The 24836-nt window shown below is 39.7% G+C and overlaps 1 protein-coding gene across 3 annotated transcripts in view; it reads left to right on the forward strand.

The window, feature by feature from the left end:
* Nucleotides 1-18548, forward strand: part of LOC124163417 (dyslexia-associated protein KIAA0319-like protein) — a 77256-nt gene extending 58708 nt beyond the window's left edge. For 2 of the 3 annotated variants that reach the window (XM_046540318.1, XM_046540319.1), the window contains exons 15-20: nt 3653-3752; nt 7734-7985; nt 10212-10394; nt 10872-10973; nt 13423-13848; nt 17289-18548. In XM_046540318.1, the coding sequence (XP_046396274.1) occupies nt 3653-3752; nt 7734-7985; nt 10212-10394; nt 10872-10973; nt 13423-13848; nt 17289-17422 (1197 nt within the window). In that variant the 3' untranslated portion in view covers nt 17423-18548. The remainder of the gene's footprint in view (nt 1-3652; nt 3753-7733; nt 7986-10211; nt 10395-10871; nt 10974-13422; nt 13849-17288) is intronic. The other variant, XM_046540320.1, reaches the window with a different exon arrangement.
* The last annotated feature ends 6288 nt before the right edge of the window (nt 18549-24836 follow it).

Below are 24836 nucleotides of genomic sequence, written 5' to 3' on the forward strand. Positions count from 1 at the left end.
AACTTTTATTTCATCCTATTTGTTAGTTGAAATTATATTTCAGAATGGTTCTTTTAGCACAGCTACTGAGGTAAACTGGTACGTACTGAGTACAAGGTACTGAGGTATGTACTGAGTAAGTAAACTCCCTTTGGAGTAATGTGAATTACAAGTGTTCGAGATATATGGCATTTTATATTCGCTTTGTGTTCTTATTAATTATGTCTGTACGCATATTGTTGCTTGCCGCGAGCCTGGTATGGTATGGTATGTGCTCTTGCAAGAGTGGTTTTCATTTTTAATGTGGAAGTTGGTCAGTATAAGCAAAGAAAAAATTAACATTTTAGCGCACACCAACCCTTGTAGTCATCGTATCTCGGCGTTTGTAATGACACTGCTAAAATACCTAAACGCCATAATGACGATAAAAAAATTGTCTCATGTCAATGATTGCTACAATTATAATTAATGATAAACTAGACGCCGTATGATCACAATGAAGGCAACAAAAAATAATGCCATGGCGTAGACTTGAACCACGGTCCTACGAGTTACATCTTTCCATTGACTCGTGCACTCTACCACTACCCCAACCGACCCATTGGGAAAATTACGGATATTTTGGACTTATATATATAACTTGTAAAAAGTAACGCATGAAAATTAATTAATTACAGCCTAACTAACCCCCTAATTGAAAAAGATGCAGCAAGGTACGTGGTCTCCCCTTGTTAGCCTTAACGTCTCGCATTTCTATGGAGCGTTGAACCTGTCCTCCTTATTCAAAAATTCAGTAACCATAAATACATCAAAGTTTGGTATACCATTTATAAATCGTTGGAATTTTCCTTCTCCCAACCAAGATTACCTTTTCTTGAACCCATCCTGGACAGCGAACCATTGCAACAACCGGCCAGCTCGGAAATAAGGCTAACATCCCATGATTCTAGTAGCGAAGGGCGAACGTTCCGGCCGGCATGAATACATACGCAACGAATAAGTCTTGCAGCAAACGTCTGAAATAGGTTAATTAGTTTGACTCGGTTCTTACAAAAAAAGTTTTGGCATGATAAACGGCATTGTGCCAAAATATACCCAGCGAAAAATAAATGCCATCATGCATTTATTAAAGATTCAATGTGCTATTCGTACTACTCTTTCCAAACTTGAAGTTGACACGTAAATGAATATTAATATATTCCACAATGATGAAGTCGTTTACTCAAAAGAGAAGCAGCCACATATATAATCTGAAGATATTTTATGACAGCAAAAAACGGATACCCTCAAATTCTGTAATTTTTCTATGCAATAATAGTGGTAGAACTAAACGGTGTAGAAGCTGCCTTCTGCTACTGCCTTGTGACGTCACGGCCAATATTCAACATGGACACCCGTTTTCGCGGCCTTTGAATTTTTCCATATTTCAGACGGTCATCTCGAATAAAGTATTCACTATTAGGATTTAAACTGTGGTTTTGCGACATTATGTTATTCTGAACTCTAATTTAAAAAATGTGGTCGGTGCATTTGAAACACTAGTGCACTTCCCTATACCTCGAATAATAGAAAGTATTCGATATTCGAGATCTCGAATAGTTATGCCAAAGGTACCGTCTCGAATACCTCGAATACTTTGAATTTCGCGTCATACACTGTCGCTCGCACGTCGTTGGTAGTTGACTCGGAAAAATGAGAACTCGTCTAGTGCATGCAGCACCGTTTTAGGCAAGCTGACGAAATACATCAAATTCACGGGTTCGAGCGGTGAAAAGAGTTCGACGTGGGGAACCGAAATTGATCGGATGAAAAAAATCCGAAAATCCCAGGTGTCCCCTATCAGGAGAACCTCAGTTCCGTGGGATAGCAACATTGGCGCATTTCCCACGATCCGCTATCCCCATCCATTCAGCGTTCGCCCCCCCCCCCCCTCTCAGACGATTTCCTCTTCCCCGAAAACAAAAAAAAGGTCCCGGCTCGTGCAGGGATCGTATTACGAAGACCTCAGCTTTGAAAAAAATATCAAGTTACCGGAAAATAATAGAATCGTGTTTCACCCTTCCCTCTTTCTCCCCACTGACCATTTTCCCGCATCCATCTTATGATAAAATGAGAGGAGGTGTTTGCCGTGTGTCCTTTGTGGCTAATAATGACAGGCACTTATTTTGAATCTTCCCCAGGAGATGAAACTACCATAGGGAGGAACTCAGTGCCGTGGGATAGTGACATTGGCGCATTTCCCACGATCTGCTATCTCCCTCCATTCAGCATTCGCCTCACCCACTCTGGACGATTTCCTCTTATCCGAAATCAAACAAAAGATCGCGCAGGGATTGTATTACAAAAACCTTAGCTTCAAAAAATATCAAGTTACGCGAGAAAAATAGAAACGTGTCTCGCACCCACCCCCCTTTTCTCACCCACTGACCTTTTTCTACCTACCTGCTTCGAATTTCCCCCTTTCTCGAGGTCAACTGCTGCATGAGTCATCTACTAGCCCGAAAGGTGTCTAACAATGACTTTCGGCAATTGTTATTACACCTTTATTGGATTGAAATATTAGTAATGTGCGCGTAATTTAAAAAAGAATAAGACCAAACACGACATATTTCTGACTTTATTTAAGCATTTTGCGCAAGAAAATAAATACCGGGAAGAAGAAGAAATACGACGGAGGCGTAATGCTCAAATAGGGTGGTTTCCTATTATTTTTTATTGCCTAAATCGAAATATTAATACTCCTGAAGTACGTATTTAACGCTTTTAGAGTTTTATAAGACGATATCTATTTTTCGCGATTAAATTAAAAGTGAAAATTTTCAAGCGCGCGAATACGCGACGGGTAAGTATGAATGCCGGGAAAAACTCCGCGTGACGTCGTTCTGGTTCCCGCTGCCGCAAGTGAGGTGACCTTGGGGCGAGGCTCTGAGCGCTATTACGACGCAGGATGCTAGCAGGAGGCCGAGTACCATGCTAGCTGGTAGCGCTTGGCTTAAATAAGGATTATTAATACCTTATCAAACAGACTGTGTGATTATTAAGACATGTTTCCCTGAGCTCTGTGCCTCATGCATGCATTGGTAACCTCAGACGATGTAAAACTCCGATCCTCTCGTGTAGAAACTAGGTCCCTGTGATGTCACGTGGAGTGGCATCGCATAGGCGCCAATCTGGCCTTTTTCAAATGAGGTAAAATTGAACATTGCCATTAGTCTAAACCGGTATTTCTAGAACGAAATAATTTGTATATTATGAATACACTAATGGTGGGTAACGAATCACAATCAATACCTTTCGTTTTCTTTAATGAAGGAAACTACCCTATTGTTTACATAAAATTAAAATATTCCATTAATCAGCTAAATTCCTGTTTGAATCCTTTAAAGGCAATCACAATTACTCGCCAAAATCTTGGGTTTCCTGCTGCATAGGCGACCTAGTCAAACATTTTCACATTCATCGTTTAGTATTCGAGGTATTCGAAATTCGAGGTAAGTATTCGAATATTCGAGCAATGATTTAATATTCGAATTCGAGAAATCTACTATTCGACCCATCCCTACTCTTGATGATTGGCTGATTGCTTGAGGTTGACTGAACATTTATGTGATTTTTTAATGTTATTTATTCTCTGGGTGAATTCAATATTATCAAGTGCTCTTTCTCCTTTAAGGTGGTGGATGCTGTACCTGGACGATATGTCTTCACCCTCCGTGTTACTGATGAGCAAGGTGCCTTCAGTGAAGATACCGTATCCATTATAGTTAAACCAGGTGATACTTATTAATTTTTTAAATTCCCAAAATATTTAGAATAAGTAATCAACTCTGTGAATTTGAACAAAGCCTTCCTTTTGCTGGTGTTCTCTCATATTTACAATGAAAATCCCAGGGAGGTGATGGCTTAGTTTTTTTTTTAATTAAAGTTTGATAAAATTTTAAGGTATGTCATAAGCTTAGAAAAAATTAAACAGTTTTCTTTTTACTTCATATAAGTTTATACCAATACATTTTGAAAATTTAAAGTCAAAATGACTGTGAGTTTGTATACTACATTGTGTGAATGCTTTGAAAACAATTAATGTTAAATTTTCTAATAGAAATTCTGAGAATTATGAAGGTCATGGTATTAAAATTTCCTCATGCCTAAAATTTTTATGTGGCCCAAAAATGTACCTTTAGTTCTGAGGCCTTGTTGAGTAGGTTCCTCTGAAATTTAAAAAATGTGGCATAAGTTTCCCCGATCAGAACATTCTGGGGTTACTGGTGATGAAAGTAATGTTGTCCAAAAACAACTAAATATGCGGAACTTGAATAGGTTGGTTTCCTATTATTTATTTATTGCCTAAATCGAAAGATTATTACTCCTGGAGTACATATTTCACACTTACAGATTTTTAAATGACGATATCTATTTTTTGCGATAAAATGAATAAGTGAAAACTTTCAAGCGTGCGAAAATGTGATGGCTAAGTATGAATGCTGGGAATGCTGTGACATCATTCTGGTTCCTGCTTCTGCTGTGTGAGGTGACCTAGGGGCGAGGATATGTGTGACCCTACGATGCAGGGTGCTACCAGGGAGCAGAGTACCCTGCTTGCAGGTAGCGCTTGGCTTAAATAAGGATTATTAATACCCTATCAAACGAAGGAAACTTTCCAACCTTAGGCAATTTTAATAGGTGATTATTAAGAGATGTTTCCCTGAGCTCTGTGCCTCATGCATGCATTGGTAATCTCAGACGATGTACAACTCCTATCTACTCGTATAGAAACTAGGTCCCTGTGACGTCACGTGGAGTGGCATCGCATGGGCGCCAATGTGGCCTTTTTCAAATGAGGTTAAAATTGACCATTGGCATTTGTCTAAACTGGGATTTCTAAAACCAAATACAGTCGGATCCGGATTTAACGTCTTCGCATTTAACGTTTTTTCCGCATTTAGCGTTTATTTTTTTGGGTCCCGATTCATTCCCTATTAGGACAGTGTAAAAATTGTCCGTATTTAGTGTTTCCGCATTTTGCGTTTTTCCGCATTTATGGTCGTAAAAATTTGTCCCGCTCAAGATTTTTTTGCTCGATTTAACGTTTTTTCATGACGGTTCATCCAAATCTTCGAATTTATGCTCATCAACAAGAACAGTCTCATGAAAGTTTACCAAGAGTCGATAGAATCTACCGGGGAACGCTTCTTCAACTGCTTTCTTCCGCGAGCGCAGCGCTGCGACCTTCAACTCGCAAGCTGGGTGATTTGTCTTCTCGTAATGTTTCGCTCCCCTTCTGATCCAAAGACCAGGCACTTTTTGTATCAGATCCGATCTAATGGAGCAAAGTCATCCTTTAATAACCTCGAACTACCTTATCCTTCACTTCTTGAACTTGACTTCGATGATACGTGACGACTGATGACACGATCGTTATTCAACTCGAGTTATCCTCCGAGGGCCGCTACAATAATGTTTTCTCGTACCTAATGTTTTCAATTGATGGCTTATGCCCCTTTCAACTCTACTCCCTACGGACAGTCCATTATTAGCCCAATATTTTTTTCAGTCGGCTACTTTCTCTTTTCAAAAGAGGAGGCCCAATATCAATTGCGCAGTTCACTAGAAGATTCTTTCTGTAATCCATTCCAAGGTCAGTTTCCACGGAGGAACAGCGAAAGAGCAGAGGAAGCGTTTCCCCTGTCATGACCGTGAGTTAGAGCATTCTTTCCATGCGGAACAACATTATTTTACATCGTAATTTACATATCCCGGAGCCAATTTACCGACATGCGGCTGATTGATATCGATGTCGATTCAAAAATATCTATCTGGTGCTAATTAATGTCAAAAGAGAATGACAATCGGAGTTTTGACGAACTATCATGGTCCATGACTCAAAATAAATCGCTCATACTGGAAAAAAAATCACCGCATACTCACGGTAGAATAGATGAGCGCGGAAAAATACGAAAATCCGGCAGGAATCCCATGGTGGTTGACTTCGAAATCATAACCCTGACGAAATTGCCAAACTCCAGAGGCACTGACAATTTTTCTGATGAAATCCAGTTTTGTGGAAGATTAAAGTTGGTTCCATTCGACCTGCATGAGGCCGCGGATATATGACAACGAATCTGGTGCCATCATCGAGTTGAATCACCATCGACTTGTACGCATACTAGAAATAAGATTCTCCTTTTTTGGATGACCTCGAAATCCAAAATGTGCGCACGGGAGGCTTTTTAAAGGCTCATAAATCCCTCTTTTCGCCGAGGCAACAGAAAACGCTAAGTTGGTATAATTCCAGAAAATCTCCCTTTTACTAGATATTCGGTAGTTTAGATTTCGGGATTAGCGATCTTCTGCTGTCCCTTTATTTCACTCATCTTTATAGATGCAATGACGATTTTTCGAGTACCTACTTACACCTTTTCTTATTATATTAGAAATGCTATAGTCACCTACATGTCACTTTTACAGAAAAAAATTTAAAATTTCATCGAGACCACTGAAATGTACGTAAAAATGGAATCACTAATGTCCATAATAATATTCCGTGTGGGAATGCTTTTCAGTTGATGCATATTAAAATTTTCTTAAAATATTTCTTTAAAACAATAGGGTGGTTTCCTATTATTTTTTATTGCCTAAATCGAAAGATTATTACACCTGGAGTACGTATTTCACGCATTTAGATTTTTAAATGACGATATCTATTTTTCGCGATTAAATGAAAAGTGAAAATTTTCAAGCGCGCGAAAACGCGACGCGTAAGTATGAATGCCGGGAAATCTCTCCGTGAGACTTATTTCTGGTTCCCGCTGCCCCCCTGTGAGGTGACCTTGAGGCGAGGTTTAGCGCTGATACGACGCAGGCTGCTAGCGGGTAGCTGAGTACCCTGCTGGCTGGTAGCACTTGTCTTAAATAAGGATTATTAATACCTTATCAAATGAAGAAAACTTTCCGACCTTAGCCAGTTTTAATAAGTGATTATTAAGACATGTTTCCCTGAGCTCTACGCCTCATGCATGCATTGGTAACCTCAGACGATGTATAACTCCCATCTTCTCGTATAGAAACTAAGTCCCTGTCACGTCACGTGGAGTGGCATCGCATGGGCACCAATCTGGCCCTTTTCAAATGAGGATAAAAATGGACCATTGCCATTCGTCTGAACCGCTATTTCTAAAACGAAATAATTTGTATATTTTGAATACACTAATGGTGGGTAACGAATCGCAATCAATGCTTTTCGTTTTCTTTGATGAAGGAAACTACCCTTTTGTCATCCTCTCATTACTTATTTTTACCACCCATTTTTTTTAGCTGATTCCTGAAAAGTATTATGCAACCTTCATAGGGCTGAAAACAATGAATTGATCAATGAATTTTTTGCTGCATGCAGCACCTTTTAGTTACGTAAAATAATACTTTTTATTCATAAAAAGCCATTTCAATCATTACAGACCCTAAAACCTGAAAAAATGGCAGGTCCGCATTTAGTGTTTTTCCGCATTTAGTGTTTTAAAGTTTGTCCCCCCTGAAAAACCTTAAATCAGGATTCTACTGTAATTTGTATTTTATGAATACACTAATGGTGGGTAAGGAATCGCAATCAATGCCTTTCGTTTTCTTTGATGAAGGAAACTACCCTATTCCCATGTTTTGTGTCCAACCCTCTGTTGACATTCCCATCCATGTGGCATGCCACCAATGTTGTGTCTTGGTTTGGATTCTCATTAACTGTTTGATTTCCTTTTCATTCTCAGATCCGAGGCTCATGTCTTTGGTGGAAGTTTGGCTGAATGTGGATGCAGGGAGACTTACGGCTGCTCAGCTGGCTGCTCTAGAGGCTCGTCTAGTTCTTTTGCTTCCTCATCCGGCCATTCCAAGACTAGTCGATCTCAAGCCTGATTCAGCTTCTGGTCGAACTGTTATAGTTTTCTATGCTGAGGAAGATAGTAAAGCTTCATTAACAAACTCAGGAGAGGGCGTTGGAAAGGGGACAGATCCTAAAACAAGTGAGTGCGGCAGAATAGTTCAAACCCGTCACATGATTTTACGTAAATGTAGGTAGTTAAAATTCACTTTGTTTTGGTTGTTCATGTTGAGCTGATTATCATTTTCCACATCTTGGTGGATGCAGTGTGCTAACGTTTAAAAAATGTACGTCATTAATGACCGCAAATATTACAATATTCGGCCACTGGATGTGCTATCACCCACAAAGCATATAAATGGGTTTATCAAAGTCAGCATTGACATCGCTGATGGTAGAGCAATTACAATTCACAGGGAAATAAGCCATAATAAAAGCTGTCAAACAAAACTTAGATTTGCAATGGTATGAGGACTGTACTTCATAGATTTTCATTGCTATTTTTCACCAGTGCAAATGCTCTATGGCAAACTTAACTTAAGGCTGTAGCCAGCTGTGAGGTTTTAAAGGTTCAAACCATCACCCTCACCCCAAAATAGTTTGAGTAGGGATGGACAGATCCAGGATTTTTTTTGGATTCGGATCAGATACTTGATTTCAGGTGTTTGATTTTCGGATATTTTTGGATCCAAATGCATTTTTAATTGCCTTCTATGAAATGAATTATGTAATTATTCAATTTTTTTCTGGGTACATGCGATCAAAGGAATGCTATTTAGGTTTGCATACACATTTTAATATTTTAACTGATCAAAAATAATTTTTATGAGCTTTCAAGTTATTTGACAGGATTAAAATTTTCCTCACGCACGTATCCTCTGAATTTTGTTACTTTCTCATCATCTGCTGACTTGTATATCACCCTCAAATGTTTCAGTTGTGGTGAGGTGGATTTTGCACTTCCTCAAGATAGTTTCACACCACAAAGCACACACATGGCATACGTTGAGCTCTCCTTATCTCAATAAAAATGTTTCCACTCAATGAAATGCATTTTTATCAAAATATCATTAAATTAAATTGAAACTGCGCAATCTGCAACGTAATTGATGATGTTTAGAACGACATAGACTTCACGTGCGACAAGTTGCAGGAACAGAGACGACCGCTCAGTGATCTCGAGAGGAGGGGTGAGTAACAGAAGTGCGTAAAGGATAGGGGTGAGGAAGGAGCACGATCCCTCTATCTTTCAAGCAATAAGACCACAAATGAGGAAGTCAAGGACGAACACAGTCAAATTATGCCTTCAAAGCGAAGCCGGGCGGCTGGGCAAACTGTGTGATGTAAGCAGTTGGCATTTCCAGTCCGTTTCTACTTGTTTGAAGGGGATAATGTTACGCTTGATTCTTTGAAAATTGTGCTCTTTGGACAATGTAGTAACATATCAGTATAGTCTAGTTGTAACTAGAAAACTTAGTGGCAATCAATTAGAGCTGAAAAAGCTAAAGTATCGTCAGAAATTTGTCGGGTTTGATCTCATTATTTTATAAATCTTGTGCATGTCATCCAATTGCTGAAGCTATCAAGATATCTTTGGGCCCAGAAAGTCAGTCACCTAGCATTTGTCCTCCAGAAATGGAGAGTTGAAGCAGGTAGGCCTAAAAAGGTCAGGTGGTGAGACGGGGTAGGGATGAAACACGCTTCGATTGCTCTTGTATAACTTGATATATTCCTCCAAAGACAATGATTTATGGTGTGTGTGATCTCGCAAACGAAAGATAAAAAACATCAGAGGCATGGGTTGATGGAGGGCCGAGGGTGGTTTTCTGCGAAATGTGCGACGTAGTTAGTCTTGATGTGGTTATTATCTTACGACGCTGAGATTCCCCAAATGGTAGTTCAATCTCTTGGGAAGAGTCACACTATGTACCTATTGTATTTTGCCTTTTTTATTTTCCTAAAATTCTGCTACATAACCCTTGCGAGAGCTTTAAACAAAATGGTTCATGAGTAGGACAAGCATTGCAGTGCAACGGCGCATTCGAAGAGAGAATCGGAAGTCTTTCCACTCTTGTTGCAATCTCTGAAGCTATAATTCAAAATTTCGATTCCAGATTAGATGTCTTCCGTGACTTAGGCTCAGATGTATCCGATGAATGGCAATAACCGCTGGTATTTGGATCCGAGGTATCCGATGTGACCATCCCTAATTTTAAGAGATACTCTCTAGTATGTACATATGTATATCCCCTTTGACTGACCCCCCTGCTACTATCCCTGAATGAAACCTTGAAAAACGTTTTCCAAGATTAACCCTTTGCGACCAAGGAATAGTTTTAGTCAAGAGTGGTTAATTACTCCTCCCTAGTTCCCTCCCAAGGTACCAGTGCAGAGGGAGGCTTGTCTAACCCATCCAGTGGTGATGGGGGCCGAGTGCTGCCCGGGCCATTGGTTGCCGACCGGCTGAGGAAACGCCTTGCCCAGGATCGTGGCCTCCTGGAACTATCCGTGGCCCGTGTGCAGACTGTTGTTTGCCAGAACACTTGCTCAAGTATGTTATTTGCTAAATATTTTATGATTATAAACAACCTAAGTTTTAAAAACTTTTTTTGGTAATACAATCATCGTATAATGTATGTTCAGTGAACTCCTGATTGTCAGTAAACTCCTAAAGCTCTAAGGCTTGCATTTCACTGAAGAATTTTTTTTTCAAAATTAGGCAGGCTGGACGAGTAACTTAGGAGAAATGCAGTAGATATGTATTGGTTTCTGTTCCATTAAACTGGATGATCTATTCTTCACATATTTAGCCTTGATTACGGTGTCACATATTTTCTTCTTCAGAGACAATAAAAATTTGGTGAAACATCACCTATGGAAAACTTGTCATAGTCCTAAACCTGTGACAACTCTTCACTTAAAGATCTATATTGTTGTACATAAAAAGTCTTCTCAAGCTGTGCTACATAACTGCAGACTTAAGTACTTATGTTGCTTTGGCTTAGTAGACTATTCCCTTTTCTTCCAGGACATGGTGTATGTGAACAGTCCACTCGGCAGTGCCTTTGTGAGGCTTTTTGGATGCAGGATCCCCTGAGGAAGTTCTTGGGAGATGGTGATTCCAATTGCGGTAAGGAGGGCAATGCTCTATGGGTTTACTCCTGTCACAGGGAATGCATAAATAACTGTAACTATCTCATCCATTATTTTAGCAAATGAAGGATGAGATAATATTTATGTGAATTTTAATCTGCTTCAACTAGTTGGCCACACATTTTCATTTTGTTGCGATGAGTATATGAAGCCATAGAAGGTGTAGATAAGATAATATTGTGGTAAGGAGGGCAATGCTCTATGGGTTTACTCCTGTCACAGGGAATGCATAACTAACAGTAACTATCTCATCCATTATTTTAGCAAATGAAGGATGAGATAACATTTATGTGAAGTTGAATCAGCTTCAAATGATTGGCCACACATTTTCATTTTGTTGCGAGGAGTATATGAAGCCATAGAAGGTGTAGATAAGATAATATTCCATCTACAGGCGGTCCCCGACTTTCGTACACAATGCGTTCCCGAAAACTTGTACGAAAGTCGAACCATTGACTTCCATACTAATTAGGGGTTACGTTCCAAAAGAGCGGAATTTACGTACTAAAACCTTTTTTTTTCACGGAATTCATTTCAATTGACTTAATTTTAATAATATATTAATAAAACTCCTCAAATCATATAATTTATTTCGAAAATATGCAGAAAATGCAAATATAAGTTTAAAAAACAAGAACTCTGTTGGCTATCGAGTGAAACTTCCTCTTGGCGTTTAAGTTGACATTCCACTTATTACGTCCACTATAAATAAAAGGACATATCAAGTAGCATAAAAAAATGTATTCGTTGAACCTGCACTCTGGATACCTTTTAATTTTTACACCAAAATTCGATGTTTGGCAGGTGACATTCGTGATCGCGTATATTCCGCATGTTATTCAAAAAAGACAAAAAACAAATGGAATTCGGGTGATATGTCATGCAATATCGTTGCTGAAGGTTTACATGAATTAAACAGCACTCAAACGAAAAAACACAATTAGAAAGAAGGTCTTACTAGTTTTATTGAAAGCTATTCGATGATGTCTAGTCAACCTCTTTTGAAAAATATCTTCAATGAAGGCTTTCCTCTTCTCTTGATAAAGGAGCCTATAGCAGGCAGTCTCTCTCCCAAATAAATCACCTAGATCAGAGTCAATTACCAACAATTCCCTTCATTATATACGTTCATATTGTTCGCATATACTGCCGATACTGCAATTTGAAACAATTGAATGTTGGGATGCACAATAAACATAGCGGGAATTTTAAAAAAATTACAGACCAGCGTCCGAAAGTCCGAATTTAGCGTACGAAAGTCGAGTAAAAGGTGTCAATTTTGAACGTACGAAAGTGCGAATTGTACGAAAGTCGAGTGTACGAAAGTCGAGGACCGCCTGTATTGGCTTTCCTTATCTTGGCTATTTGCCCAAGCTGAGGTGACTTGCCAGTCCTGTTTTCTTTAAGGGTTATTACATATCATCATTTAGCACTGGATTCCTGTCCATCTTTTTATGTCGGTAGAGAGGGAACAAATTAGGGCTTTTGAGAGGCTGGTTCAAAATATCTCATCTCATACCAGCCAAATTCTCTCAAGTTCATGCTGTAGTGTCCTCACTTGTCTCACCCTGCAGAATCTGGCTGGCTGGTGACAGGACTCTGGATGGTTTTAGCTGGGATGTTTTTGACCATGTACATACATACTCACCAGCCTTGATTTGGCCCCGAGCCTATTTGCCCCATTTTTGAAACAGCATGAGAAAAAAATGGCTTAGAATCAGTGTTTTTTGAGTACATATTTATGTCAGTGACAGACTGCGTCTGCTGTTGACAGAATTCGATTCATAAGTTATTGAAAGCTTGACCCCAAGTATGATGAAAACCTAAATTTATGTGGCAATCATGAGAATAATAGATGAATGTATGACAATCGGAATGTCTTAAGAATTGAGTATTTTTCATTACCTCAACAGAACTTTGGAAGTTGCCCTTGTAGATTTTTGTATTTCAGGGATCATACTGGTCAGGGAAGTGTCAGTGAAGTAAAAATTAAGTCGAGGAAATTGGATTCTAGTCTGGGAAAACTTGGTGCAGCATGGAGATGAAAATAGTAGCTAGACATGTGGAGCATTAGAGAGTTTATGCTGTGAGGTGAGAGGTGACTACATAATAGTTTGCTTCATGGCAAGTCAATTACAAGATTCATTTTTTTGTTGATTTATTTGATTTTTAACAATTTCAAATTTTTAAGCAAATCAGCATAGATTTGTTTTTTAATTCCAACAGTAGTACAGTATGCACCAGGAATAAATGAATTTTATTTCACAATGTACCTTGCTGTATTTTTTTTAGAAAAACCTTATGAATGGCTGTTTTACCATTGATATGAAATCAGGGAAATTAAAAAATTTTTGGAAAATTTCAGAAATATAGTTTTTGAAAATGGAAAGTTGGTATCACTGCATTTCACTCTTTTTAACTTCCAGATTGGAGCATATTGTATGTGGTAGTTGGCGCCTGTGCCATGGTGGTGCTCACAGTGTTTGGTGGCTGGGCGATAGCGTGCGTTTGCCAGCACCTCTGCTCTTTCTGCTGCGCCTCGCGTGTCTCGCCAGCAGGGTCGGATGGTCTCGTGCCGACGCACCGGTCGAGGCGCCAGCAGAGGTCGTCTCACCGCCGAAGTGGGAAGAGGGGTCGAGGCACGAGCCCCAGGCACAGGCAGCAGTCGTCGTGCAGTTGGTCCTTGTGCTGCGGTGCGGGCAGCATGGGTGGCGGTGGGGAGGGTGGGGGCGGCCATGCCTCGCACGGCAAGCACTCTCGCTACTCGTTGCTGGGGGACGAGGAGGGTGGGGTGATGGGAGGTGGCGAGGAGGAGGAAGAGGAAGACGAGGAAGAAGCCATGCTGCACAGCTGTGAGTACTCGCTCCATTACTCTGCTCCATAAAATGCTCTACTAAATATTAAGGATGGACGGATCCAGGATTTTTTCAGATCCGGATTCGGATCGAATCCTTGATTTTCGGAGCCGAATCTTTCGGATCGGATATTTTCGGATCCAAATGAATTTTCAAATTCCTGACGCTGAGATTCCCCCAATGATTGTTCAATCTTTTGGGAAGAGTCGCACTATGTGCCAGTTGTATTTTGCCTTTTTTATTTTCCATGGCTGAAATTCTCCTACGTAACCTCTCTGAGAGCTTTCAAACAAAACAGTTCATGAGTAGACAAGAATCGCATGTGACGGTGCATTCGAAGATAGAATTGGAACTCTTTCCACCCTTATTGGGCGTTGAATTCACTGAAGCTATTATTTAAAATTTCGGATCCATTTCCGATGTCATCCGCGACTTTGGATCCGATGTATCCGATAAAGAGCAATATCTGTGGATATTTGGATCTGAGGTATCTGATCCAACCATCCCTACTAAATATCTAGTTGATCTCGTTAGTTTTCTTAACCTAATGTCTGTATCTAACACCGTTTAGAAAAAATTCACTTGTACCCCTTGGCTTCTCATCCTCTCAATTGATATCAAATTAACAAAATTAAAAAAAGGAATATGGCTGTATGGTTTTAAGGTACATCGATGAGATATCCCCTTAAATATTTGGTAAATAAAAAATAAGGAATATGGTTTGAAGATACTTCTATGAGATATCCCCTTAAATATTTTTGTTGCAAAACAGCCAGAGTTTCAAATATATATCTACCGTTTGCTGGACCCACGCCGTTTTACTCTATATTTTCTCCCATGCGAGCGAAGCCCATCTCAGAGATAAACCCGTGGCCATTCATTCTCCTCTCCCCGCTTCTCACACTTCCACATGCTCGGAAAGCACCCTCTCCCCTCTTCCAACATCCCCACTGCTTCTACCGTGGCGGTAGCGGCACGGCGTGGTCCTGACTCCCAAAAAGGACGATCATCAGGTCTTTGATCCCGCGTGGGTGAAGCGTCTGACGTCACGCGCATCTCCTTCTTCAAGGGGTCTCCTACGCGACTGCGCCATTCAGGATAATCACTGCGTTGCTGCCTTCATGTTATCGCAAATACATCGGAGTCCTGCTGATCCGAACTAGTACTGTTAGGATCAGGGGCGCAGCTAGGAATTACGGCTGGGGGGGTTTAGGTGCAACTAATACCGGGGTGTGTGGGGGTATGGAATACCCACCAGGATAAGCGGTAGGTGCGAGATCGCCTTTTACTGCCACCAGGTCGATATATCGGCCATCGCTGGTTGAGCGGAAACTGCCAGCGGCCGATTTATCGGCCCTAATTACATATTTCACTTTTTTTCGTGATTGTGGCCTTTTCAACAGCTGTAATTTATGTAAACCCCCACGATCTATCTATGGTTATAAGATATAAATATATCTTAAGAACTGGGAAAAAAATCTAGACATATTAAATAAAATTAAGTAGCTGAAAAATTTTTACATCTGAAATGTTGACAAAGGAAATTCCAGAAAATAGCCTTGGCAGTCTTCGTACATCCCATCTGAAATGGGCTGGCAGTAAAAGGGTTGAGGGTTAATAACTTGCGGAATTTTAAGATGAATGGTTCAAATGGTGAGTTTTACGGCTTTCTGAGGGATATTTTATTAGTCCTTACACTATTCTATTAGTAATATCAATCCAATTACGTAAAATGGATTAAACTTCAAAATTTCTTTGAGCTCTGGGGTTTATCCCCAAAACCTGCGCCACTGCTCTCATTGAACTCTAGTTAGTAATGGGTTGTTATAAGTCAAGCATCATCAAGGAGTCACGTGATTTGCTGTTGGCCTCAGCTTTCAGCTGCTAAACAGCCTTCTTAAGTGCTCTTTTTATTCTCAATCTGAAGTCAAATCATAAATATCGACCACTCCTAGCTTTAAAGTAGTACCTCAAAAAATCATTTCATTCAGGCACATCTTGAATTCCTAGTCCAGAACATTGTTCAATTGAGGTGTATAGTCTGAAATTTTGTCTGTAAGATAATATGTCAGAATACAGTGAGTCCTCGTTTAACGTCACCTACCGTTCCTGAAAAATGTGACGATAAACGAAATGACGTTAATCGAAGCATAATATCCCATAAAAACAATGTAAAAATTGAATATCGGTTCCTAGACCTCACAATTCCTATGCGAAAAAATTTTGGCGTATCGTATCTGGGGCATTTTTTACGATGGGAATGCCAAACTATGGCATAAATACGAGTTCCTGTCTTCATCGACGACAATAGCAGCAGTGACGTAAATCCTTCTCCATTTTTGCATCTTCCCGCATTTGCTTTTCGGCTTTGCTATAGTGCGGTCCAATGAATGCAACAGACCGGGGATCCGGTGCTCCGGTCCATAGGCCCTACCCTCGCTACGAGAATTTCCTTTCGGACCGGTAAGGAGCGAAATCAAAATGGCGGAAATGAGCGAGGGCGGGCGAACTGGGATTATGAAATCGAAGAGATGGTTTTAATTGCGAATTGAGGCGGGCGGGCGTTGCCTGGGCATCATCATCGCTGAAACATCGTCGCAGTAACAGGAACCAAAATTATTGTGAACATTGTTCTCTTGGACATTGCCGTGGAAATGTCTCTGATGCTAAAATTTGCCAAAACCGTAATCGCAATTAACAATATACACACCGTTTTACACTTTGAATAGACTGACCGTATTACCGCCCACGAAACAAACAACCTGTAATGCCTGCCACATCGCCTTTTTTCTCGCGCGAAATTTAAAATACGTGACGTTATCGCGAAGCGAAGGGACGATAAACGAATCACGGTCGTAAAATTTTCGTGACGTTATCGCGAAATGACGTTAAACGGGGTGACGTAGAACGAGGACTCACTGTACTAGTCTACAAAATCAAACAGTTTTTCCAAAAAATATGCAAGTTCTTGATTATCATTGACAAAAACTAAATTAGATGTCATTCAATTTACTCAATAGATAGTTGTGTGGTAATTCGTGTCTTTTGGCTAGAAAAAAGTGGCTTGTAATTGTTGTATAATTGAAAAGGTTCATGGTGGAAATTGGGACTACGTGGGGTTATTCAGAGGACTAAGTAAATCAGTACATATATAAATTAGGTCGTTTTATGTGTGAGTGTGGCATTTCCAATGCTCTTCAGTGTATGCATGCCGTCAAAGTTAGAGAGAGGGTAGGCATGACCCAAGGTGGTCAACAGATACTAAAACTAGTCAGATCTTTCGAACGGGAATTTAAAGATAAGGAGATAAGCAAATTAGAATGCTCTGATTTAATGATTCAGATTTTTTTAGGCTACTATTATTTAGCTATCATTAACTTCATTTGCGATAGCTTCCAAAATTCATGTTCAAATCAAATTCTACTTCTTCGTTTCAGCACCGATGCATCTAAACAAATTTCAGCCCTCTGCATCTGAGGCATCCAATTCGGACGATGTGCTCTTTGAACTGCGCACATCTGGAGGCAGCCGAAACAATGGCATTCCTGGATCGAGGAGAATCAAAACCTGATTTCCTGGAATGCTTGTCATGGATAATGTTGTATAACGAGATCTGGTGCCTCCACGATTTCTCTTCAATGTGATATCAAGTTCTGGCAACGCCCATTAACCTTCCTGCCACACTATTTACTATATTGTGGAAATCATCATAAGCGGCCTATGTACTATTTGTATGCATGGAGTATACAAATCAGTGTGGCTTTAATGTTTGCATGATGTCTAAAGGTATTGTCCTGGTATGAATTTTTCAGTAATGATGAATGGAGCTTTTTTCTACTCTTGTTTGCATAGTTTAGTTCCTTACATATATTGAAGTGATTATCCTACTTTCTGAAATATTGTCCATCACTAACTTACTTAACTTCGTCACAAATGACAGTTCTTAAGTTTTTACCAAATGGTAATGCCACAAAATTGTGCATTTATCTTAGTATCTGTGAAAAGAATTACGTGAAACTTTTATAACTTTCCTACCTGGTTATCGTGATGTCTAATTTTCATCATCTATTAGTTTGCACGCACCATGAGCTCTGCACAATGCTGGATATGTGATTATTTTGGGAACAAGTATTCCTTGGAACAGAAATATTTTTTTGCCTTAAAATTCATTATGTGATATTTAATTGCTTGGTGTGTTGGGTTGGAGTTACTTAAATGTATCGGACTCTAGTCATTGTTTAACTATTTGAATGTGTGCATCAGTTGCTGAATAATGCATTCATATCTTGTCCCTATTGGTCAAGGTGTAAAGACATTTTTCACCTGTCTCAGACCATTTTTTGATTCATATTGTGAGTGTTTTTTGCCTATTTTCAAATTTATTTACTGTCAGAACTGTTTGTAATGGAAAAATTTTGTTGTTTTACTAGATGTTTATATTTATGAAAAGAGTTAAATAATGAAATTACTCATCTAATGAGTGCAATATTTGTTATTGAAAAACGGTATTTATATGACATTCCAAAATATTCAGGTTTATTGAGTAAATCATATTTCCTTATTGATCATCGAAATCATGTATGTTAATGCTTTTAAAGAGTGACAAATGTTTTTAAATACCTTATTTTGTACTGTTACTAAGTGATATACTGCTGTGTTATGACAATTATCTACTTAAAAAAAACATTACAGTATTATATGTTTTGTTTCTTTTTCTTTACTATATGGTAAAGGTTTTCTCCCTCCCATCATTCTTTTTATGAATGGACTCAGTAAAAATTTATTTTGAGATGAATATTTAATGAATATGTAGTATGTATAAGACTATGGAAACTGTCCTTTTTTGATGGTAAAAAAAAGCCATCCTTTCTGCCCTTGTGCATATTTACCTATTGGAATGAGATCAGTCGATCTGACCCAAAGCATATAATCTGTGAGCTGAATAAAATAGTAAGGAAAGCGGGTCAAGTTTATCCAAGGGCACGTTCCGAAATTCAGTAGCAGTACTGACAGCAGTGGCGCAGCGAGGGGGGGTTTTGGGGAAAAAACCCCCCCAGAGCTCAGAGAAATTTTTAAGTTAAATCTATTTTACTTAATTGGATTACTATTGCTTATAGAATAGTGTGAGTATTAACAAAATATCCCTCATAAGGCCATAAAACTCAACATTTTGAACCATATATCTTAATTTTTTTCTGGTGGAGGGCCCCCTTACCTACCGCTTACCCTGGCAGGTATACCACACCCCCAGGCACCCCAGTATTAGTTGCGCCTGAAACCCCCCCTAGACTTAATTTCTAGCTGCGCCCCTGACTGACAGTGCTGCCAGACCATTCCAATATCAACTGGCAGTACGACACAGTAACCGATGACTTCAGTTGATTGATGACATTTCCTACCATGGAATCTACTGCGGCTACTGCAAGCCGAGAGTAGCAGTAGTGGCAGTAACGGGGTGGAAGCCATTGTTCGCTTGTTTTTGTAACACAAAGATTGTGTTGTTTGCTAAGAAGCTGTATGCTTCTAAATGAAATATTATGAAGATGATACAGAATTTTCTCATTAACACAGCAAAAATGCCCCTAATCTCTACTTATAATTATGAATCACTAATTAGCTGAACGCATGTTATCGTCTACTTAAGTTTCAGGATACTCGCCTATATTGTTTCAGTGGATGAAGTATGAAATTTAATGTGAGGTACATATTGTGTATGGTGCATTTAACTTAGCTTCAATCATAATATTGAGAGTCAACCAATTAATTCCTGTATTGGTGCATTGTAAATTGTTCTCAATGACATTTACACACATAAAACTTTATACAGTCAAACCTCAATAAGTGAGAAACGTCTATTAGTGAAACCCACCGCCAGGTCCCGTCACTTTTTCCCTTGAGTATGACTGAGTAAAAGTGAGAACCTGGGAACATCTATAAGTGAGAGATTTTTTGGCCAACTTCAGACAGGGAAATGTGCATGTTGTCTGACTCAATATGGAATGGCATGAAACCCATGCTACACTCAAAGTATATTATTGTATACATTTTATACAAATAAATTCAGGGGTAAGGGAAGAAAGGGATAGGAACATATAATGGAAAAAGGACGAGGACAACGGTGCTGTGGTAGATGGAAAAAAAACAGAAATCAGAGGGTAATAATGCAGCCTGACTGGGACTCAAATCCAGAACCTTCTGGTAGCCGGCCAGGTGCTCTACCAGTTGAGCTACCGTGATACTTAGATATACCATGATTTCGGCGGGGGTTTATACACAGAAAACTCCCTTTGCTTTGGCCCACAAGAGTAACCAATAGATGGCACTGGGGCAGCTCACCACTCTCCAACAGAAGGAATGGACGAGGACACATGAATGACTGGAAAGATACACACTCACACGATAACAGGAACATGCGTTTCGGGGCACGCTGATCCCAAGTGAAATAAGCCAATATGGCCGATACACTACTTCATTCACACGGCGCCTTAAGCGCAAACATGCAAATAAATCCAGAGGTAAGGAAAGAAAGGGGTAGAAACATATAATGGAAAAAAGACGAGGACAAGAGTGCTGTGGTAGATGGAAAAAAGCCAGAAATCAGAGGGTAAAAATGCGATGTGAAGGGAACTCATTCTTCACGAAATTAGCTCACCCATCAATTGCTAACACATACTTTAACGGAAATTAAGAGAGAAAGATGGACTTTTATTTCGAAGAAAATTGCAGAAGTTTACATCTTTGGATATCGTTGCACCTTTGAATCCAGTAAATCAATATATGCTGTTGTAGAGTCATTTCGGAAAGGTAGCTACCTATTTTTGATGAGATTTAAGGGATCAAAAAACATATTAATAGTTGTGCTGGGGAATCTCAAAAGACATTAATTGATTTCTTTAAATAAACATTGTAATTAATATAAAATTGGTAGATAATTTCACACATAATAAGTATATGACTGTGGATTCCTTGTTCTCTTTTCCCCCTACTTCCTTATTTGTTCCTCTGTAAGTGAGAGAGGTCTTTCTGGAACCCTTGCAAGCGAGACTCTGGGTAAGTGGGAAACCTCTGTAAGTTAGAAAAAAATAAAACCTTGAAACCTACCAAGGTTCGAATGTAATTGAAGGCTTTTTTCCACCTTAGATTGAAGTATTTTTAAGTTTATGTTTCTTACATTAGTCTCCTATATTGCAATGGACATTAAAATATATTATTTTTGGCCTTAATCCATCAATTTCAAAGTTGAAGATATTCAGTGATGCAGGTACATATTTTATTTATTCTATTCTTATGATGAAGGATTTCAATTATATTGTTCTGTCCATCCTATTTTTATGTATCCATAAAATATTTTTGGCAAAAAGGTTTACAAATTTCGTTTTTCCAGAGAAGTTTTGAAAAGTGTTTCGGAAACGGAAGGCATTCAGAATACTTAACGTAATTCCTCCGGACGTTGGAGGAAGCTTGATAAGTAAGGCATATTTGGGACATTCTGCGCATCTGTTAACCCTAGTGAGAATTGAGAAGTTTATAATTTCATCGACTTCCTGAACTGTATACCTTATCTCAAAGCGCACGTGTTATGCGGGTAGCGTCGAATTTGTTTTCTCTTCGCGTTACTGGCTGGACCTCTGATATTTTTGATGTACGAGGATTGTACCAAAAGTAAGGTTCCCATATTTTTTACAAATATAAGACTTCTATTATTGGTATTAATTTTCTCATCGTTGAAAATCTTACACTTTTGCTTATTTTTCAACGTAGTCTCCATTTTTTTCGAAACACTTTTAAAGACAGTGCTCCAGCTTTTCTGTCCCTAATTTGAACAAGTCTCCCGCCAACCAGTTGAGGAAGTGTATTTATGAAGTTTTTTGAAAAACATCAAAGAGCCGTTTACTTTTCCAAATCAATGAAAATAAAGAGGGTGTTTTTGGCGAAAAATATTTTTTTTCCGAAATAACCGCGGAGTTGTTAGCGGAAAACCTTTACAGAGATCCCCAAAAAATCCATGACTCAAAGTTTGACATTTTTAGGGAGACAAAAATTATTCCTTCCTTGGAATATTCGAAAATTAACTATTCTATATTAAACCTAATAATTTGATGAATTAGGTCATGGTCGATAAAGTTATTTAATATTTTTTGGAAAAGTTACCTTTGTTTTTATCTTTTATTTTGACATGGATGTGACAGTTCCACCAATCTAAACCTCATAAGCTTGCTTACATCCATGCCATGCGATTCCACCGATCGAAACTACAGGATCTAAGCAATGAACTCAAGTTCTGCGAATCTTTGAATATTTCGACAGTTGGGTCACGTAGGCCCAAAGTTGCAATCCATTAAAAGAAAATAAAGGTAAATTACGACTAAAAAACCTGCATACTTATGTTTCATTCATTCTGCCATAAATTCAAAAGGAAAAAATCTTGAAAGTTACTGTCCACTCTGCATGAATTTGTTATGCCATGGTGATTCTTGTTCATTTAAGCTACGTTTCCACTGTAAACTAAAAGCATCGAGATTTTATCTCGATAATCGACTCACAGGAGGAAATGGCAGTGAGACTTCTGTCGGAGACAGCCTGAACTAACTCTCGTAGACTTCAATTGTTGCCAGAGATCACGCATATTCCCTCTCGATCTCGCGACAAAGCGGTGCTTAATTTCGGCCAAAACGCGCCGGAATAGCGTTCCGGCACCTCTCAGGGTAAAGTGGAAACAGTAGAACTTCAATTATCCGAACTCCAACCATCCGAATCGCTTATTATCTGTATCGCTCACAGAAAAAAGTTTCAAGTCAGAAAACTAATAAAATTCGCTAAATAACGGTTCTGACTTTGCGAACTACTCTTCTTCCCTCCGTGAAGCTGGAATAGGCGCTTGGAGGGAGATAAAGTCTCCTAGTGCTGTTGTATTTATCGGCTACTGTCTTCCTTCCCACACATTCCCTCTTTATTCTAATTGAGTTAGTCAGAATCTAACGATTTGATCGTTGGATTATTCTTCCTCATAGAATGATCTTCCAAGATTGTTAGAATATTTATTGCTTGCTGGGTTTTGCTTATATAGTAGGGCCCTCTTCGCTTCTGTAGCGTTGAGATGTTTTCCCCGTCCCGTTCCTTTCGCTCCTATCCTATCCCAGGGGCGTCGTTGGGCTGCTATAGGGTGGTTTCCTATTATTTTTTTATTACCTAAATCGAAAGATTATTACTCCTGGAGTAGGCATTTCACGCTTTTAGATTTTTTAATGACGATATCTATTTTTCGTGATTAAATGAAAAGTGAAAAATTTCAAGCGCGCGAAAACGCGACGCGCAAGTAGGAATGATGGGAAAAGTCCGTGCGACGCATTTCTGGTCCCCCCTCCCGCCTTGTGAGGTGACCTTGGGTCAAGGCTTTGAGCGCTGATACGATGCAGGCTTCTATCAGGTAGCAGAGTACCCTGCTAGCTGATAGCGCTTGGCTTGAATAAGAATTATTAATACCCTATCAAACGAAGGAAACTTTCTGAACTTAGGTATTTTTAATGTGTGATTATTATGAGATGTTTTCCTGAGCTCTGTGCCTCATGCATGCATTGGTAACTTCAGACGATGTATAACTCCTGTCCTCTCGTGTAGAAACTAGGTCCCTGTGACGTCACGTGGAGTGGAATCGCATGGGCGCCAATCTGGCCTTTTTCAAATGAGGTTAAAATTTGACCCTTGCCATTCGTCTAAACCGGTATTTCAAAAACCAAATAATTTGTGTATTATGAATACACTAATAGTGGGTAACGAATCGCAATCAATGCCTTTCGTTTTCTTTGATGAAGGAAACTACCCTATTGCGGCGGCGCCTCTTTCCTTTTCCCTTCCTCTCCAGCCCCTCCCAGGGTGATCGGGCATATAAGCCACGGGCTTAGTTCCCGGCCCCGGTGTGTTGTATCCTTCGAAGGGTTCGCCTTGAACCCTCATACTCTCTGAGTCAGACAGAATCCAACGAAATGATCCTTGGATTTTTCTCCTCATAGAAAAATCTTTCGATTTCGTTGGTAAATCAAGCAATGGTTTCGCTAATAGCAGGCCCCGTTGTCCCCATGGCAACGCGGGTTTGTCTCTATCCCCTACCTTCCATCCCTATCCTCCCCGTGGGGGCGTCGACTGGCTCCTATCGCGACGGGGGGCGCCTTTCTCCTTTCTTCCTTCCCATCCATTCCCCTCCCCGAGTGATCGGGCGCAGCGACGTGGGGATTTTGGGGGATAAACCCCACCCAAGAGCTCAGGGAAATTTAAAAATGTAATCCATTTTACTTAATTGGATAAATATTACTTATAGAATGGCGTAAGGATTAACCCTTTCGCTGCTGTTCAAACTCCGAAAACCTTCTCCTCACATGCGGCGAAAATGTTAAAATGCGTTTCGTGGGGCCATGGAGCTGGTACTTTCAGGAGGGGCGTGGTACACCCTCGTAGGGTCCCTAATCCGGGACCCTTTCCTCGACGAGCTCACCCTAGCTGGCCCCTGTCTTCGACCCTCCGAGCAGGGGGCCTCCATCCCGAAAAGTGACCGCTCTGACTATAATTTAAAAATCAACCAATCAATCCGATCATCAAAAAATGATTGTTTGCATCGCACTTCTGCAAATCAAGCAATCACTTACGTCTTTGAACCGTGTTTCTGCGATGAAAAATAACGATTTTGTTAACTTTGCTAAAAACGTGGCTGCGGACCATCGGAAATTGGCCATTTTGGCAAAGTTAACAAAATAGTTATTTTTCCTCGCAGAAACACGGTTCAAAGACGTACTTGTTTGCATGAGATGCAGGAGTGCGATGAAAACAATCATTTTTTGATGATCACATTGATTGATAGATTTTCAAAATGCAGTTAGAGCGGTCATATTTGGGGAGGGAGGCCCCCTGCTTTGAGGGTCCAGCGAGGGTGAGCTCGTCGAGGAAAGGGTCCCGGATTAGGGACCCTTCGGAGTGCTTCGGCGAAAGTGCAC

The sequence above is a fragment of the Ischnura elegans genome, chromosome 8, assembly GCF_921293095.1.
Source record: "Ischnura elegans chromosome 8, ioIscEleg1.1, whole genome shotgun sequence".
NCBI lineage: Eukaryota > Metazoa > Arthropoda > Insecta > Odonata > Coenagrionidae > Ischnura > Ischnura elegans.